This window comes from Podarcis gaigeae (genome assembly GCF_964106915.1).
Source record: "Podarcis gaigeae genome assembly, chromosome: 2".
Classification (NCBI taxonomy): domain Eukaryota; kingdom Metazoa; phylum Chordata; class Lepidosauria; order Squamata; family Lacertidae; genus Podarcis; species Podarcis gaigeae.
Genome location: NC_139679.1, coordinates 817,421 through 837,685, shown reverse-complemented (window position 1 = coordinate 837,685; position 20,265 = coordinate 817,421). Strand labels below are relative to the sequence as shown.

Here is a 20,265-nt window from a genome sequence, read left to right as displayed (position 1 = left end):
TTTTGTCAGTCTACCAACACATTATTTTATTCTTGGCATATATATTAAAAAAACCCATCACAGTTTTCCAGAGAAGGTGTTGGGGGGATGTGCATTGCAAATTGTGAAATTTACACAGTGGAAAAGAAGCATGGGTTCTTCCAACTCATATTTTTGCATATTGATGGGCCAACTCAGAAGAGTGAATGCTTAAAGGGGCTGCTGGCTTTGGGACACCTGGGTTCAACTGTGCACATCTGGAAGAAAAGCTGAAGCACAGTTAGCATCGTAATCTCCCTGAGGGGGTGGGCTGAGTTCAGCCACCAAACTTCTGCCTGCTATGCAATTATTCAAGGCACAGGAGCAAACCTGCTGACTGATTCTTCACCCAGTGACTCTAAAGCAACTCAAGGCCAAGCCTGTGGGGGGAAACAATGGCATTTTACAGACAAGACCTCATGATGGAACCAGCCCTCTAACTGGGCATCATGCCTCTGTTTCAACAATGCAGGGGGTCAATTTCCTACAGCAAATGAGTTGTGGGAGCAAACAAAGCCTGGGCAGAAGAATATAATACTTAGCAAGCTAAACTATTCAGTCATCAGCTGGTGGGTGGCCAAAACAGGACCTTCCAGTTGTGAGACTACAAATCCCATCATCCCCAGTTAGCATGGGCAATGGGAAGGGATGATGGGAGCTGTAGTCCCACAACACCTGGAGGGCACCACACTATCTGAGTGTCAGCTAAGCTGCCAAACTCCACCTCTAAGCATCAACCTTCAGAAAAAGAGAAAAGAATAATTGCTCTTGGCATGCTTAATTCTTGCCTATTGCTGCTGCGGTGTCTGTTCCTAGATAGAATGGGACCATTAATTCAACCTAATTGTTATTGTGGATGTTGCCAGAAGGACAGCTGGCAACTGGGCCATCTTGACCTGGAATCTCCAACAGCATAAAACACAGAGGGGGGTAGAGGTTGTAACAGATTATTGGGGAGTTTGTGCAGTAGCAGAAGGCATGTGGGCTTTTGGGTCTCAGCCCTAGAATGGGTGTGCCAAGAAGGCAGTAATACTGAACAGGCTGGGGACAGAAAGTTCTTCACCCTACATAGAAACATTCTAGACGAGCACCTTGACATAGCAGGCGATGGCACCCCTCAGGACAGCTTGCTTAAAACAGCACTGCACAAGAACAGAAAGGCAGGTATCCCAGTGGTTTCATTCCACCATTTTTCAAAGACTGTCCAAAGATTTGTGTGCTTAAAAGAACTAGAAAAACAAGAGTCTGTCTTAAGAGCCCCCCCCCCCCCCGTGTTAACAGACAGAGGGAGACTTGCTTGTTAGCTTGGGAAAGAAGCAGCTGTGGTGCAAACCAGTTTTGAACAGGTTCTTAACACAACAGCATTTTTAAGGTGCTTTTCAAGGTGTCATGCAAAGCACGTGTGCTGATTCATTCCTTGGCTCTGTGAACAGTCACTGCATCCCAGATATGTGATCTCTACAGTTACAATACAGCACCATCTGTCGGGGGGGCGCACATCGTCACAGTTGGGTGCTACAAACCAAGATGGCTGTCCTCATCCACAGATACAACAATGTCTCCTACAGACCCTGGCTGATAACCTTGGTCACAGCGCTTTCCCAGTCGCACCGCAGCCATGGTCTCTAGCCTCAAGACAGGCTGGTCTCCCATTGATTACCAAAAAGTTGGCTTCAGACAACCAGCATGAAGGAGCCTGAAAATGGCAGATTAGAGTGTGGAGTCCATCACTGGATGGCCATTCTGAGGCAATATTCTGTGCTCTGTGGTGCTGGACTTGACCGACGCAGGCGAGTACTTTGGCATCCTGTGACAGGCAAAGCAGAGAATCTTCCGAAAAGTGCTGCGCATCTCATTGTCCCGGTAGGAGTAGACGACGGCATTAATGAGTGAATTTATTTCAGCCAGAAGCAGGACATATTTCTCCACCGATAACACGTCACAGCTTTCACAGCCAAGGCCGTCCAACAGGAGCACCACCTGTCCAGGGGTCCAGCAGATAACAAAGGCACCTAAGAACAGGAGAGAGGAATCTCTTTAGAATTTCGAAGAGATCAGAGGCCTCCTGGTTCCAAGGGGCGGGACACTTCTTTGATATGCTCAGCACTTTTTTAAAAAATGTGGAAAATGCTTGCATGGTGGATAAGCACACACTTCTGCTCCCACACTGCTCTGAAAGCAGCAGGAGGAGCCGCCCTCAATGGTATTCCCTGGTTAAGAACAAGATTCTTGCATCAGTCATTCCATCAGAGTTAAGCACAGAGAAAGGGCACAGGACGACCCCATCAGCTCTGCTGCCAGGACCTCTGGCTATTCCTCTCTCAACTGATGCCTAGCCATTGCTGTTCCATAATAATAATAATAATAATAATAATAATAATAATAATAATAATAATAATACCTGCCCTTCACCAGCAGGTCCCAGGGCAGGTTACAATTTAAAATTCAGAATTAAAAAGATCTAGCGCATACTAGGCTACATGAACAATTTTCATCCCAGCTGGTTCTAATAAGAACTGTAACTTTTAAAAGAACTGCTACTTAAACTTGCATTTCTGCTTCTCTCCCCATCCCTTTTTCCTTTTGTGTCATGACTTTTGAGGGGGCTGCCTGACTACTGATCTTTGTGAGTTGTTCTGGGAGCCTTTTCAGCTGACGAGTGGAGTAAATATGCTTCAAAATGACAAAACCTGAAGAAATTCCCTCATCTACGTCATTATGAAAAGCTGCAGGAGCCTTGTCTTCTTCTCCTGGTGATCCTAGACAGCTGCTGGGTAAACTTTAAGAGGAAAAGGCTAGAATTCTCCATCTCTTCTCATGGCTATCAGACTTTCATGGTCTTTATCAAGAGATGCTTTTGCACTACTTTTTTATACAGTATATATATTTAGTGTTGAATCTATCTCAAAAATAGGGTCTGCAAAGTTGCACCCCTTATCCTCAGGTTGCCAACTGACCAGGGGAAAGCATGTTCAAACCTGGATCTTGTGCCTCCACAAAAGTAGCCAGGAAACTTTTTGACCACATGAAAATAAGCATCACCATCCCTCAAAACCACAAACAATCTGCCCTGCTCCTCTAAATACAAATAAGTGTTCATGAAAAATATCCATGCAAGCTTCCCTGGTGATTCTTTTTCTACTCAAATCAAGGTTTATTACAGGACCCCACCCTGTTCTCAGCTGGAGCTCATTACAGTTGGAGCTCCCCTCTTGCTTCAGCCCACCCCGACCACTCAGCTTCCCCAGCAGAACTCATCCAAGGGTCCTTCATTTCCAAAGCCACTGCTGCACAGCTAGAGAGTAGCCTCTGTCCGACTGTTTAGGATAGCACAGCACACAGGAGCCTAAGAGCTTAGCAAAATCCAACCTTGGGCTTTTCTGAAATTCTGGTCATGCCAGAGGCAGGCGGATACATCTGTTGCAGAAAGCAGGTAGCCAGCCGCATGCCAAAGTCAAGGGCGTGAGAGCCCCATCCATCACCACCTGCATATTGGATTAAGTCAAGCTGTCCTACAGCTTGGGTACCAAACTGATTCTCCTTTGGAAGAAAGGAGGGAGGGAAGGAGGGAGTCCAAAAAGGGTCAGCCCACACACCCCAAGGAGCATACGGAGTGCAACATAACAAGCACATTCCTGCTCAAGAACATCTTGTCTGCACTGAACCTCACACACACAAATGCTTCCTCAGCACCCTCAGGATCTAAACCACTCATTTTCTAGGCACCAAGGACATGACTGTGCTGCCAACTGGCTAAAGGACTCTTAAGACAATTTCTCAGATGAGTTTGAACTGGTGACAGCCTCAAGCTATAAACATGGGAAGTATCTACAAATTGGGGGAAGCCGCCAGGTTTCCAGAAATACCAATACCAAACAAAAATTAAGGGGAGAAACTACCCCATGAGGACTGAGCATGGGTTTACAGCAGAGCTCAGCGAGGACCAGCGCATGCCCAGGAGGAAGGAAGCAGCAACCAGGGGGAAAGGGCAAAGGGGGCTTCAGGATGGAATGGCGTACGTATCCTGACAAGGACGTGGCTAGCTGGAACCCTAAGGGCAGCACTCTGCTGCACTGAAACATACTCTTGCAGGGTCCACTTGTGCTGGAAGGCAAACAGCAAGGGAGGCCTGTGACCCTCATGTCATCCTTGTGGTCTGTTCAGGGAGCTCAGGATCAGGTTCGCCAGCTGAATCTGATTTCTCCAGCCCCATTTCAGCTTTTGGAAAATGCTAATTTCAACAAGTCACCCACACCAAGTAATGCTTCCAAAACAAACACACAATTTTTGTAACTGTAAAACTATAGTGATCAGAATACTGACCCCTTTAATATTTTTAACTCTGATTATGAGGTGTATTTAACTAGAAGTCTGCTTAAAGCAGTGCACAAACTACTGTCATCCAGCAGTTATCTGAAAACTTTCCACCCGTCCTCTCCAGAAGAAAGGTCAAGATCATTCTTCCTTTGTGAAGTTCCTAGCTGCATGAGGTGTCTTGAAAGCTCATACAAACCCAGGCAGATAGGATTACACCATACATAACACCCCTCCCCCCCAAAAAAAAAACCTCTAGAGAAGGGATTCTTGTCACTGGTAGTACATCACAGAGAGTTTTATTGGTTTGAGAGAATGAATAAAGAATGAATAAAGGTGCCTTTATTCATGCACCTTTAGCAGCACCTACATGTGACCCTGTAAGCAGGGACCATGACTATTTCTATACAGTAGAAAGTGCGACTTGCCAGTTACTATCCATCAAGAAGTTAAAAGAGGTTAATCTTCAAAATGGTTTACTGAAGCAAGACAATGAAGCAGCTGGCTTTAAAAAACCATAGATAAAATTAACAACAGTTGACGGTTTGGACATAATGGAACTGAAAATGGAAGCGGAGACTTCTGGCCTCTTCTTTGCAGCCTCTACTGCAGAAAGGATGTGTGTAGAGCAGCCATTCCCAACCCACTGTGCCAGCTGCTTTGCGCTACAACTCCCATCAGCAGGACACTGGGCTGGGAGAGACTGGTGTAGAGTCTCATCTATCTCAAAGACAGAAAACAGCTATTCCATGACCATATCATGGAGCCAAACTGAATTTCTCCATCCATCCATCCATGAAGCTAGGCAAGCAGATTGTAAGACTATGCCCCCCACTTAAAGGGCTTAGGATCCAGGATCCAAGGCAAGGGAAGAAACAACAGCACTAAAATAGTGACGATGAGGCAGGAGTACTTTCATGCTTTCTATCTTCTAGGAACACTTTCCCTGCTGGGTTTACCATGGAATGCCTCCTCCTCCATTGCTATGGGGGGCATGTTCTAAAGGGCAGTTTTCCCGTAGAGCAGGCTTCCTCAAACTTGGCCCTCCAGATGTTTTGAGACTACAATTCCCACCATCCCTGACCACTGGTCCTGCTAGCTAGGGATCATGGGAGTTGTAGGCCAAAACATCTGGAGGGCTGAGTTTGAGGAAGCCTGCCGTAGAGTAACGGCTAGGCCTGAACTCCACCCACCAGTCAAAATGTGTCGTCGCCCCCGCCAGATGTGGAATCCCTGGATACAGCCCCCACATGCCCTACATGAATTCACAGCACTCTTTGAGACACACCTCAGTTTACTTCCCCTTCTACTGTTCTGGGGAGGAGAAACATCTGTCACAAGTACCAATTTGACAGGAACAATTTGACAAATGTGTCACTACGGCGGCAGCAGTGGCTCAGAGCAGAGCTTGTCCGTCTCCATTTACTATCTTCCTGAGGACCCTGCAGAGCCTTTCTAGGGAGATCGCTATTCCCTGGAGAAAGGGTCCAGAAAGCACGGGTGGGGGTGGTTCAGTGTGTGAAACCCAAACATCAAAATCCAGGGGTATTTATTTTTAAAATGAACTGAAAAATGCAAAGAGCCCTGCTTTGTTTTGAATAAAAACAAATAAAATCCCACCCACCCACCCACCCAAAAATCATTTCCCACTTACTTTTATTTGCAGCAATGTTTTGTTCTGGAAAGAGTCTGGCCCACTGTGTACAGTTCACAAAGAGGGCACAGAGGAAGAAAAGTAAAAGTGATAGATTGGAAACACTATACAGTTTAGATAGCAGTTGGACTGTGTTTGTACACCTTTTTAAACTGCCTATAAAACTGGGATTCTTTGCACCTGCAATTTGGCAGGTATTGTGGCTTGTAGCAAGTAGTCCACGTTTGCAATGTTCCTGCCATCTGGATGGCGAACACCAAAATCAGGGCATCAGAAGCCTGTTAGGATTGCCCACTGAAATAAACAGGGGAAACCCTAAAACAAATATACTGAAAAAGAACAGAGAAACAGCCTCCCCTGCCCTGCCTTTGCATAGCCCTTTTCAAAATCCACTTGGCTATGAACTTTGCCCGGTGGCCTAGGGCATCCCGTTGCTCAGCCTAACCATATTACACACAGGGCTGCTGTGGTTAAATGACAGCCTCTGCTCTTGGAAAGGGAGAATGGTAAGAAGTAACAAAGCAAGCTGCACAAAGTGAGCCTCTGGTGGTCCAGAGAAAATGATGCAGACAAGGGGAGTTTGGAGACAGCTTGAAGAACCAGGAGCAGGTGCTGTCACTGCAGCAGCAGCAGAGGACCCAGGCGGAAGGAGCTGAATGGCAAAAAGTGCAGAGGACATGAGAAGCGGAGCGGAAGCAGAGAGACAAATACAGCAGGAAATACGGATTGCACCTGCTGGTCCCTTGCCCAGCTTCCACATGTTTGAGGTGGTGTCTGCACAGGATCTAAACATGTGCACTCCAAGGTGTTCAGGGTCTGGTCACATTATGTACCCTGAAAAATGGAGGACACAAGTGGCACTTGCATGAGTCCCTGTGCATGTACTCCCCCCCAAAAAATCTATGTTAGCCTCTCTGTTCATTTGAATTTGTTTCACTTCTGTCCACTCAGCTGGTCATAAGTCGAAATAAAGACAGCAGGCAAAGCCCAGCATCCACACAAGTATTTGGAGGTTGTCAAAGCAACTACATCTTCTGTCCTTGCTTGCAAAAACTTAGACTTACACCATCATGTACAATGGTACATGTAACTTCAGGTTACAGACGCCGCTAACCCAGAAATAGTACCTCGGGTTAAGAACTTTGCTTCAGGATGAGAACAGAAACTGCGTAATGGCGGTGTGGCAGGCCCCATTAGCTAAAGTGGTACCTCGGGTTAAGAACAGTTTCAGGTTAAGAATGGACCTCCAGAACGAATTAAGTTCTTAACCAGAGGTACCACTGTACTTGTGATATGAACTGGGAAATGAGGAAACCCAAAGGATGCTATAAAAAGCATATCTGTGCCCACCTATTTTTTAATTTTACTTTTTGCTCAGCGGCTCACCTACGAGGCAGTACCACACCATCACATTCAGTTAATCAGTTCCAGCCGCCTCCACATTTGTCCTGGAAGCAAGTCCTCTCTGCAAGTGGCTTGTGGGATGAGGGAGGGATGGAGGGGCACAAACCCACCGGTTTCTTATGCCTGAGCACCATCACGCCAGGACTGTCTTCCTTCGAAACCTCCTCACTGTTCACCTAGGGTAGGTGAAAATGAAGCTCCAGTATATATAACAGCACTTGTTTCATCCCCAGACAAAATGTGCATTATAAATTCCTGGGGAATCTTCTGCTTTTGCTGGTGGTGCAATGCAAAGCAAACAGCTGGCAGGCCACAGGCTTGATACACAGTACAGTAAACCTAGGGACGCAGGTGGTGCTGTGATCCTGTTGCTCCATCCCAGCTTCTGCCAACCTAACAGTTCGAAAGCACACTAGTGCAAGTAGATAAATAGGTACCACTGCAGTGGGAAGGTAAACAGCATTTCTGTGCACTCTGGTTTCCATCACAGTGTTCTGTTGCACTAGAAGCGGTTTAGTTCTGCTGGCCACATGACCTGGAAAGATGTCTGTGGACAAACGCCAGCTTCCTCGGCCTGAAAGTGAGATGAGTGCCACACCTCATAGCCACTTTTGACTGGAATTAACCATCCAGGGGTCCTTTAGCTTTTTACTTTACAATAAGGCTGCAAATTGCACACATTTAACTTGTACACATTCAGCTTTATGTGTGTGGCAAAAAAACCCAAACAAAACAAAACCCTAAGGGCAGAGCTTTGAGAAAAATGACTTTGGCAATCCCACCTGCCCTTGACCCAGTGGGTTTTGATTTTGGCTTTGGTTGTGATCCCCAGAAAGTAACCCTTGTGTAAGTTGTGAGCTTACTATACACTGATGGCACTAAATCCGACGACTATCCCCAGTTCCAGGGGCCTGGACATCATGTAACTAACATAATACAATCATTGCATCTCTTGAATATTTGAACTTCGCATTTCTCATCCTGGTTAACTGCTCATTTTGGCTCTGGTTGCCTAGTTTAAAAAGTCCTGATCTCCCCCAACGCCCCTTGGCCACCCTCATTAGCCACCCTCACTCTAAAGCAGCAATAGGAGCAAAGATATGGGACCACCACTCCGTCTGGCGGCACAAAAACCAGCAGGGCATGCTGCTCCTGCTGCTGTCGTCAATGAGGCTCACTTGGTGAGGAGTAGGGGTGGGGCCCTCTGGACTGGCTGGCACCACCAGGAGCAAGGCTGGCTCTGCTCCCAGTGTACAGCCAGACACAGCACCACAGCTTGGCTCATCCCAAACCTGGAGCCGGGCCTGTGGACATCCTTAACTATTCAAAGGGGAAAGCTGCTAAAGCCAATATTCTCAAGGAATCAGTGTGGTTACAGAGTTTGGCTATCCGCTTCCTAAAGCTTTATGATCTGAGGAAAAGCTATTCTGCATGAAGAATGAAATTCATTTCCCCTCTGGTGCTGTCATACATTCCTCAGATCATCATCATCTGGCCATTCCAAGACCTCAGGGAGATCCTGTCACACATCCACACACGCCAACATACAGCTGAGATGCTGCATCCACACAGCAGGGGGCCTGACAGCGTTCTCCTGACTCCCTCCAAGCCCTCGGGGAGCCAAACTTTGGCAGACTTCTCTGGTGCAACCCTGTCAAGGCCTGGCTCAATTCCAGCCCTGCTTCCTTTGGGCAAAGTCAAATATTGTGTGCACCACCCCACCAGAAAAAAGAAGAAAAAGCTTAGCCACTTCTGGGGTGAATCATAGTAGCTGGCTCTTTCAATTCATGCTAACTTGGCTTATGTCTTGAAAGTCACTAATTCAAAAGCCCTCATCACCACAGATGCTTCCTGCTAGCTAGGGATAATGGGAGTTGTAGTCCAACAACAGCTGGGGACCCAACTCTGATGCAACATGGCCCCTGCACACTTAATCAATGGATGGCATGGATCCCACTTTACTTCTTAGCCCAGGCATTGCAAAGCCAGCCACTGCACACTTCAGTAGCTCTGTGAACTGGTCATCTTGGAGAATCATTTGGAGAAACACAAGCCAGCAGCTGATCACTACAAGGATAAACATGGAAAGAGGAGAGCACAAACTCAACCAAAGTCCATTGGGGGACTCCGTGCACACTTTGTGGAGGGCCATCAATATTCTTTTGAAGAGTTGAAGGTTAAACAGAGATGAAAATAAGTAAGACCTTAATCATCCCAAGAGTATGCATGCAGACACATGGGAAGATCTAGGGTGGCATAATGTACACCTTCTAGAAGTCAGTCTTGAAATTATCAAACCAGTTAGTTGCCTGTGGAGAGTAAGAATTACCTCCTGGCAGGTAAGAGTTACAGAAGCAAGTTCTTCCACCACCATTTAAGCCCACAGAAAACTAAAGTAAGGGTGTAGTAGACTCAACTAAAATAAGGCCGAGTAGAGGAAGAAAAAGAACAGTGTGGACTAGTACAATTTGTAATGCAAATCCCCCAGTAACCACCGTTATAAACTATCAAGGGTTAAACCATAGATTTCAAAGGGAGACTGCAAAGAGACAAAAAGATGGATAAGGACAAATAAAAAAATAATGTTTATATTCTCAGGATTGCTGTACATTCCAAGACAGTGGTCTGGGGGACAGAAGTGTATTTTGCCAGACAAAATGCCTGTTGCCTTGCAAAATAAACCCCTGGGTGTGCACGAGCCAGAGGTTCACTGAGGCTTGTTTCAGATAATCCAGGTGGCAATTTGGCATGAGTGACTATCTTGTCATAATCTGCTAAAGGCATAAACCTTGCCTTGGTTTCAAAGGGTGGCTTCCCTGAAGCAAGGCAGCCCTGTTTAGCAAAGCTTTTAACGTGTGACATTTTAATGTATTTTTAAATCTTTGTTGGAAGTCACCCAGAGTGGCTGGGGAGACCCAGCCAGATGGGCAGTGTACAAATAATATATTATGATTATTATTATTATTATTATTATTATTATTATTATTATTAAAGCCAGATTCGAACGGGGATCATCTCTCATTTCTAGTTTATGGGCCACCAGAAGGCAATCCTTGGGATAGACCCACCGAAGGATCAACCTGGTGCATTATATGTTGAGATTGTAACCAACAGACCAAGCTAATCTCTGTCTAGAACAGAGATATCCTCCATTCATTTTCATTCCTTGAAGCTGGCATTTCAAACAGCCAACAACAAGGGACACCTACCAATCCATAGCCAAGGAAGGTGTCAGCAGAAGCAAGTAGTCTGCATCTGCATCTTTCCCAGAAAGAAATTCTTGACTGCAAAGAAACTGTAGGTCTGATGAGACATTTACTTACTGAGGATAATGATAACTGTCTTGATGAGATTGATCATGGTCTCCCTGTAACGCGGATGGAAGCTGGTGTGCCTGGACATGCGAGCCATCTTCCTCTTGACGTAGATGAAAATGTGAGTGTAGACGACCACCATGATGAGGAAGATGAAGAGGTTGGAGATGGCCCAAAAGGTCAAGTACCTTCGGCTGTAGAGCGGAGCCATCCTTGAGCAGTCCTTCAGGCTACACAGACAGTGCCAGCCGTACGAGGGGATGAGGCCAAGCAGCAGAGCTGTTAGCCAGATGCAGACAATGAGGATTATGACTCGCTGGTTGGACATCTTGCTATGGAGCTGCATGGTGAACACTGTCTGGTGTCGCTCCACCGCAATGGCCAGGAGGTTGACCACAGAGGCTGTCAGGCTGGTATCCAGGAGGCTCTGCCTGACAAACCAAGTCTTGAGAGAAAGCTGGGCTGTGTTGGGTCCCGTGTGGAACATCAGGAACAAATAAGCAATGCCGGCAAAGAGGTCGGCAGCAGCCAGATTCCCCAGCAGGTAATAGATCGGATAATGGAAGCGCTTGTTGATCGCAATGGCTGTAATGACCAGCAGGTTGGTGAGAAGCACAATGATGCTGACCGTCAGGCCCAGAACAACCACCAGAACATCCTTGTTCCTCCACACTCGGGACAGTTCCTTGCCACTGTTGTTGTAGAAGAACTCAATGGTCTCGTTGTAGTAACACCTGGTCATCTTTTCAAATCGTCAGTCCCTGTGGTAGAGAGAGAAACAAAAAGAAAACAAGTCTTCTGTTCAGCTTGCCTTTAACCTTGGAGAGAGGGCAGGGAGGCAGGGCCAGCTGGCATAACATTTCCTGCTCATCTGAGGCACAAGTTGCTCTCCAGTTTCTCATCCCCAAGATAAGCACAAACTGAGTTCCCCCCAATCTGGCTGTCACCACAGGGCCTGGCTCATTTAAGATAAACTTGTGTATTGTATGGCTGCCAGCAGCGTTGGCCCAAGGCATTTTGCCACTTGAGGCAAAACAGAAAATGGTGCCCCCTGCCTCCTCCTCCTCCTGAGGCAACTGGAAGCGGCCTGGGGAAGCCCTGGGGTGCTGGAAGGAGGCAGAGGAGAAAAACGGCCAGAGAGGCCAGGTGGCAGCACCATCAAAGGTCCCACCCCCGGGTGACATGTTGGCAACCCCTGCAGTTGCTTCATTCATTGTTTACTGCATACTTTCATCTTTCTCCAATTCCCCTTCTCACATGCTTAATTTTTTTTTTAAGAAGAGAAAAAGAAAAGTACAGGAAACAACCACTTTGTGTGCATTCAAAGCATGTGTGATCATGCATGACTGCATTGCTGTGACCTCAAAGTGGCTGGAAAAGGGGGAAGAAGCAGAACAGGAGGGGGACAGGGCAGAGTGGACTCATGTAAGCTCCACCCACGTGCGCAATGAACCGCAACACAACCCCCACGCAAATCAACCAACTGAAAGGCAAATAGTTTAATCTATTGCCCCCCCCCAAAAAAACCCTGGAGCCCACCAGATGTTTTGTGCTACAATTCCGATCAGACCCAGCATAGTGCTGGCTGAGGCTGATGGAAGTTGCCGTCCAAAACATCCAGCACGCACCCAATTGGGGAGGAAGGCTGAGTTTCCTGTTCCCCAGAACTCTTCTATCATGTGTCCAGGACATGTGCCACAGCCACTGAAGCCGTCCGCACACAGGACAGGATGCAGTTGTCACAGATGGTCGCCGCCAATTCTGTTTCAAACACAAAAACCAGGATTAAACGCCAGCTAGTGAATGAGAGGTAAGTTTGGGAATTAAGCCTACATGCTCAGTCCCTCTTCTGTTTCCAAAATATACCCTTCTAAAACCAAACTTATTTTTAAAAAATACAAATTCAAACCTTTATCTCAGCAAGTTCACAATTCAAGCTTTGACATTTACCATTTGTGCTACAATTGTGCATACAAACAAAAAAGGAACAATCCCATGTATAAGCGAAATTATACAACTCCCTGGTATTCCATCATCCCTTTTGAATCTGTTCCACATAGATATGTGAGGAGAGGTTAGCTGGTAATCTTACAACTGCCCCCAACTATTTATTTATGTTTCAAAAAATGCTGACAAAAGAAGCAAAAAGAATTCTCTTTGGAATAGCTAATGGAGTAAATTACCGTAGGTGCCTGTTTCATTAACAAATGGGCAGAGGTTTTAAATAATACACCTCACTGGAAGTAACCTTATTATGGAAGGAATTTAGGACATTGTAAAAGAGTTGGTGTCTAGTTATATTAAGGCTGCCATCCACAGCATGGATTGGGCAAAGTTCCAACTGAATTTAGATGTCAGCATGCAACAGATCAAGTGCTTAACATGTAATGTGTTTAACATCAGGTTCTGTCCCTGTACTCTTAGCAATGCACGAAGGAGGCTATTACATGAGATATTTAATAATGGAAATTAATCTCTTGTATTAATAGGATTAATTAGCTGTTTATGGACAAACTCCTCGTGGAACATTTGATCCCTAGGGCATGCATGTGCATGTCTATTACATTCCATTTAGTATTAGTTGAAGCAGTTACACAAAGGAATGCTATTTGGGGGGCTACATTGAATACTAAGTGTGTCGGGAAGGGGGGGACATAATAACTGTGCTTAGAATAAGCTGCACAACATTTGCATAACTGAAGTGTAGAAGCTGGGTGTTTGGAAGAATTGCAGATGTTTTGGCAGGGATACATAGTGAAGGCAAAGGGCAAGGAAGAGGAGACTCCAATGTCTTCGGCACGCAGAGAAAAAACTTGAAGCCTTAGCTAACACCTCTTGTGGCTTCTTAGCCGTGTTTGAAATTAGCCAGGCACATTTCAACAAACTCAGGATTATTTCAAAAGTTGTTTGAGGAACTATGAAACACACCCCACCAATTATCCAGGAATTGTTATTCAAGCATCTCGCATCCCAGCTAGCTAGATCTTCCACCAGCCCATGGATCAGCCCAAACCTTCTCTCCACTTACATGGAAATGGGTGCAATTGGAGCACCAGGGCTGTTGTAAGGCTGCTCTTTAACAGGCATGGCTTACCCCAAAGAATCCTGGGAACAGGGATGTATTATGAAAACCATTCTGGGGTTGCTGTTCTGTGCAGAGAATAGGGCTCTCCTAAGAATGATCTGCAGTTTCCAGGAGTGTGACGGAAGCCACTATGTGGTATAAAAACACTTTCGATGTCTGGTGCAGGTGTGGTTAAGACTGCTCTCCCCACTTTGATAGGTTCTGCTCAAGTAGCAGATGGAAAGCAGGAGAAGATTCAACCGGTCACTGAAAGTGCTATTTGCTCCAATCCCTCATGGACATCTAGCTGCTAAAGGCCCATCCACTCTTTGAGAGAGGGAAACAAAAAGGAGCCTCCTATGCTAGGAGCCCAACTCCAATTTGTACTTAAACATTTAATCTGTGTTAAGGGGAATAAACGGGATAAGAGTTTTCCACTTTGGGCCTAAATCCTTTCTAATCTTTTGCTAGAAGCCACCCAGAGTGGCTGGGGAAACCCAGCCAGATGGGCACGGTAGAAATAATAAATTATTATAATATTATTATTATTATTATCCTTGAACTTGGGGGGGAACAGTCCCACCCACCGAATGTGGCTTGCAGAAAATGAGAAGCCCGCAAAGGATGAGGAACGCCAGAGAGTCAGGCTTCAACCTTTGCTTCACCCACAGTTTTGCTGAAGAGGCAAAATTCTTGGGACAAGATAGAGGCCAAGCCTGGAAAATTTGCCCAGATCTGATAAGAAGAAAGCCTTCCTCAGGAATATTTCCTCCCCAAGTTGTGGGTGTGGGAGATGCTGCCGCCAACATTTTTTGTTGCCACAGCTGTTCTGCCTCAAAAATTATCAAGCAGTAATGATCTGGGTTTGTTTATCTCTCCAGGGCCAAGCAGCAATCCAAGGGCACTTTGCTGCCTAGGGGGCTTCAGCTGCAGGATTTTCTCTGGCATTCATGGCAAGCGGCTGATTCCAGGACAGGCGCCTGCTAAAGAGCCCCCGGGAGGCAGAGAAGGCAGAAGAGAGAATGGGTGTTTCAGAGACAAGATACTGGGTGCTGGTCAGGGTTTCACCTACATCATCCCTACACAGATGTAGGAAAGCTATTATGAAATCTATTCTGTATTTTTCATTCTCTTCTTTAATTTTAAAAGAAGAAGCAGCTAATAAAACAAATGGATAAGTTCCTCTATTTGAAAAGTGTGCTTGTTTTAATTCTATTTTTGCAGAATTTTAATACTCTAACTGTATTTTATTGTAATTCCTAATTACATAAAAAGTTATATTAGATAGGAAATTGGGATAAAGTTGTATGACGGGTCATAGGCAAATATCTTCACACACCCACACACCCTTTATCAACCATTAAAAAAGAACCCAGCACAGGTAATTTGCAAGGAGGACTGTAGCTGGGTAGCAGAGCACATGTGTTGTGCGCAAAAGGTCCCAGAGGGAGAAGAGTAGGGATGTACAGTAATCCTGCAACCTGCACACATTTAATTTGTGCACATTCAGCTTTACATGCTTGGCAAAACTTTAACAAATACAGTGGTAACTCGAGTTACAAATGCTTCAGGTTACAGACGCTTCAGGTTACAGACTCCACTAACCCAGAAATAGTACTTTGGGTTAAGAACTTTGCTTCAGGATGAGAACAAATTGTGCTCCAGCGACGCAGCAGCAGCAGGAGGCCCCATCAGCTAAAGTGGTACCTCAGGTTAAGAACAGTTTCAGGTTAAGAACGGACCTACAGAACAAGTTAAGTATTTAACCCGAGGTACCACTGCAGATAAAAAGGGGGCAGAAAGGAGGAAAAAACTTTGGCAATCCCACCCACCATTGCAGCCAATGAGTTTTGGCTATACATGATTTTGGCTTCAGGCGCAATGTTCGGCACACAACCCCTGCAAAGGTTGAGGGCTTCCTGTATGTTACTCATTATCAATTGCACCACAGACATTATGCAAGAAGTGTCTCGACAGGAGCACTGCAGTAACTAACCTTGATTCCAGTTTTTGCTCTAGAGAAATCATATTGCTCAGTTCACAGGTTATAGTTCTGACTTAGTGGTGAAGTACCACAGGATTCAACTATAACCACAATGTTCATACCATTATCATAATGTACAAATACTTCTCAGAACTTCTAAGGTAACTGTGGAGGTCTGGTCTTCCATGCCATGAATGGAATATGGCCAAGTATACATTATTCTGTTCTATATTTACATCTTCTGTTGAACCCATCCTCATGAGGTTCCTCAGCCCCCATACATCTTAAAGGTAAAGGGACCCCTGACCATTAGGTCCAGTCGTAGCTGACTCTGGGGTTGCGGCGCTCATCTCGCTTTATTGGCCAAGGGAGCCGGCGTACAGCTTCCGGGTCATGTGGCCAGCATGACTAAGCCGCTTCTGGCGAACCAGAGCAGCACAAGGAAATGCCGTTTACCTTCTCGGCGGAGCGGTACCTATTTATCTACTTGCACTTTGACGTGCTTTCAAACTGCTAGGTTGGCAGGAGCAGGGACCGAGCAACGGGAGCTCACCCCATTGTGGGGATTCGAACCGCTGACCTGATCAACAAGTCCTAGGCCCTGTGGTTTAACCCACAGCGCCACCTGCGTCTTAAGTCTCAGGAAATAGTGTAAAAAGGAGACTTTTGAATGCTGCTTGAGCACAAAACCATTTCTCTGATCCTGTACATGGAGTCCAAACCGTGCTGAACAGTTGATTCCTTTTATCAGAAATACCGCATATCATTTAGACTGATCAACAAAGCAGAAACATGAAAATGTGGGTGCAAGGCCTGCCCCCCCCCCCACTTGTATATCAGTTTGGACCCAACTGGCTCAAAGCCAAGGATGCTGATTAAACCTATTTATGGATTGCTGTGATTCACCCCAAGTGTTTTGAGTTCCAGCATAGTGAGTCGTAACTCAGCTAAGCAGCCCTAACTATAAACACCCCCAAAAAAGAAAGGAAAGGAAAAAAGATAATTTTGTGTTATGAGCATTTTATCTGGGCTTGACCATTCACAGATTGGCCATGGGCATTTACGTTAAAAAGAGACAAGAGAGAGGGGCCTCTAATTCTTGGGCTTTAAAGAAATCTATTCAATGTGATTTAAAAACCAACAACAATTAAGCACATCACAAGCCTTAACAGCTAACAATACAAAACTCCTCATTCCAGTTTGTTAGAGTCAGTACTAATTTGTGGCATTTTAAATGCATCTGCAACTGCCCTAACTGGCAATGCAACGTCAATCATTCCGTCCAAGGTTAGCAGAATCGGAGAGAGCAAGCAAGGCCACTGCTGGAGGTGTAGAATTCCAGCTGGATAATTGTCTTAGACCCACATTTTAGTCTCTAGCTAGGCTTATGGATGAACTGGAGATTCTGTATACGGAGCGCAGCAGTTAGGTCCAGATTAACTAATATGGAGCAGAACTGGAATCCCAGTGAACTTTTTATAACTTTTTATAACTTTTGCTGCTGAGCATTCCATAATAATCCGGGAAGGGAGCCCAGTTCCAGTTTGCCTGGTCCCAATCCATGGCCTTGTCACAGAGAAGCCTTGGCCCCCAACCGCTGGGGTTTCCAAGGTCAGGGAATCAAATCCAGAATAGTCATCTGAGGGCACCCCTTTCTTTTTTTCTGATGCCACATGTGAAGGGGCCATCCTTGGTGACACCCTTGGGTGGAGGCACACACTCCCACATGCCAATTGCCCACAGACACACACTTCAGCCCTCAAGGGGTGCACAACACCAGCCCCCCCCGCACTGCACACCTGTGGCAAGATGAGGGCCATGCTAATAATCTTCAACCACTTTTATCAAATGTACTGTAAGTGTTGGAAGAACTTCTCTCCCTCTCTCTCTCTCTCTCTCTCTCTCTCTCTCTCTCTCTCCACACACACACACACACACACACACACACACACACAGAGAGAGAGAGAGACAGAGAGAGAGAGAGAGCTACCTTCACAGCAACCCTGTAAAATAGGTCAGTATCTCATCCTTACTTTTACTGTAAGATGCTGAAAGGCACCCACAAGATAAGGCTTTGGTTTTTAAAAAAACAACAGCTACTCTGAAGTAGCCTGCAGTTAATTCCTGAGGGCTGGTCTGTGTATGAACTACAAATTCTGGCAGACTGTGTATGAACTACAAATTCAGTGCACATGCGTAGAAGCATAAAGGTAAAGGTAAAGGACCCCTGACAGTTAAGTCCAGTCACAGACGACTCTGGGGTTGCGGTGCTCATCTCGTTTTACAGGCCAAGGGAGCCAGTGTTTGTCCGCTCCACAGACAGTTTTTCTGGGTTTTGTGGCCAGCATGACTAAGCCGCTTCTGGCGTAATGGAACATCAAAATCAGAGCAGCACTCGGAAATGCCATTTACCTTCCTGCTGGAGCAGTACCTATTTATCTACTTGTACTTTTTTGGGGGGTGCTTTCAAACTGCTAGGTTGGCAGGAGCTGGGACTGAGCAATGGGAGCTCACCCCATTGCAAGGATTTGAACTGCTGACCTTCTGATCGGCAAGCCCTAGGCTCAGTGGTTTAGACCACAACACCACCCACGTCCCTTAATGCCTAGAAGCATACTTACCATATTCTAGGGCTGACATCTAGCAAGATCCTCAGAGGGACGTATAACAATGATATGAGGCCGACATCACAAGAATGCCAGTTCCACCAATAACAAAGTTGGTAAATCCCAAAGCTATTCTGAGAAAAGCACCGAGAAAGGATTGGCCCAGAATATGAGGGCGATCCCTGGGAACAGTTTAAACTCACACCAGGTCTGAGAACCCTTAAAATAAGTTTTGCAGCTCTTGTTGGCTAGGCAGATAACATCCTTGCAGCAAACAACATCTGGGGCCAAATGGGATGAATAACTGAGTCTTTGTCCCTGGAGGATCAGTTAATCCCCTACCAGATAGAAATGACCTCTCCTCCAAATATCCCCAATGCAACCAGGGCAAGAAAGAGGCTTTTCTTATAGACAGTTGTGTCTACAGGCTGCCTGCCCCCTCCGGCCCTAGGACGGAGAGCAGGAGCATGGAAGCCTCCATCCGACAAGAGAACAGCCAAATAAAAACCTTCACTCTTGGGCCCCATCTGTACTAAACCTTTAAAGCAGCATCATACCACTTTAAACAGCCATGGCTTCTCCCCAAGATTCCCAAGTTTGCTGACAACTCTCAGCAGCCTTAACCAACAACAGTCCCTGGAAAAGCCAGGACTCTTTTAAAGTGGCATGAAACTGCTTCAAAGGGATAGGGAAGACAGGGCCTTGTACAGTTAACTGTACTGAATGGGAGCGTAATGGCACAGCACTGCAGAACATGAGGAGCATCACCTGCTGAAACCCTCTCCAAGATGCGGGACTCTGTTCTTCCAGTCACCACGCCAACTACTCCAACAGGGTGCCGACCTTAGCACACAGAGAGGGAACCTGCGGCCACCAGACATGATCAGAATCTGCTCCCATGAGCCTTGCCAGCCTTCTCAGTGGTCAGGGATGGAGCAGGCTGAAATCGGGCAACACCCAGCCTGCCACAAGGGTTAATTCTAGAGTTTATAGAGCGGAGATTGCCCCCGCCCTCAAGCTCACAATAGAAGAAGACATGGCATCCAGGGGGAAGGAGCAGGAGGGATGCTCACCTCCAAAATGTGAAAAGCTTCCTCTCCTGTTTTCACTGCCAGGATCAGGAGCCTCTTCCAACCAGATCAGGAACTAATTGAACCAGGAGCACAGTTGGGGCTGCCTAGTGGGTCAAAGTTTGGGGCAGGATTGGCTCCACATATTGAACAGGCAAAGGGCTCTTTAACTTCTTCCCTCCCATGGGAACAGCAGCAAGGAGCCGGGTGGTGCTATGTTGATAGAAACTCTTCTGCATGGTCACAAGTGAGGGGAAGAGAAGGAGTTAAAGCGCCCTTTCTGACAGAGTGAGGGTCCCAGTAAAGGGAGGCTTCTTCTAAAGGACTTTGTTTCTTTAATTGTGTTATTATGGTAAATTACTACCCCGCCTTTTCTCCAAAAGGAGCCCAGGTCTGCGAACACCAACAGAAAGCAATAATATAATTAAAACTAAGAATAAAAAAATACATTTAAGACATTTAAAAACAATTAAAGATAATTAAAAATAACTAAAAATATGTAAAATGTCCACATACACTTACAGCTCATAATTTCAAGATTGTCAGGAAGAGAATCTGTTGTTTCAAGTGCCTCATGAAAGCGAATTATAGGGACGGATGCATTGCACCGGGGAGGACATTTTGCTAATGCGGAAATGCTACCCGGAGGGCCCTGTCATGAATCCACACCAACTGGGCAGCACCCAGAGCTTTACTGATGCTTATTGGAGACACTGGGGCATGCACTCTTTTAGGTACTTGGTTCCAAGCAATTTAGGTCCTTGTATGCCAATATGAGCCCCTTGAATTGGGCCTGGTAGCTCACTGGCAGCCAGCGCTAAACTTTTGGGACTGGTG

At 46.0% G+C, this 20,265-nt stretch overlaps 1 protein-coding gene and 1 long non-coding RNA gene across 4 annotated transcripts in view; one reads left to right on the top strand and one right to left on the bottom strand.

Moving 5' to 3' along the window:
- The window catches only part of LPAR2 (lysophosphatidic acid receptor 2), a 37,964-nt gene continuing 17,699 nt past the window's right edge, over nt 1–20,265 (bottom strand). For both annotated transcript variants that reach the window (XM_083729250.1, XM_083729251.1), the window contains exons 2-3: nt 10,714–11,465; nt 1–2,030 (exon numbers count right to left, since the gene is read on the bottom strand). In XM_083729250.1, coding sequence (XP_083585376.1) covers nt 1,729–2,030; nt 10,714–11,446 — 1,035 coding nt within the window. In that variant the 5' untranslated portion in view covers nt 11,447–11,465 and the 3' untranslated portion in view covers nt 1–1,728. The remainder of the gene's footprint in view (nt 2,031–10,713; nt 11,466–20,265) is intronic.
- LOC310840107 lies at nt 11,111–14,955 on the top strand. 2 transcript variants are annotated; one of them, XR_014561806.1, is made up of 2 exons: nt 11,111–11,248; nt 14,650–14,955. It is a non-coding gene; the product is annotated as an uncharacterized lncRNA (long non-coding RNA). The 2 variants fall into 2 exon arrangements; XR_014561807.1 differs by lacking the exon at nt 11,111–11,248 and adding an exon at nt 13,799–13,954.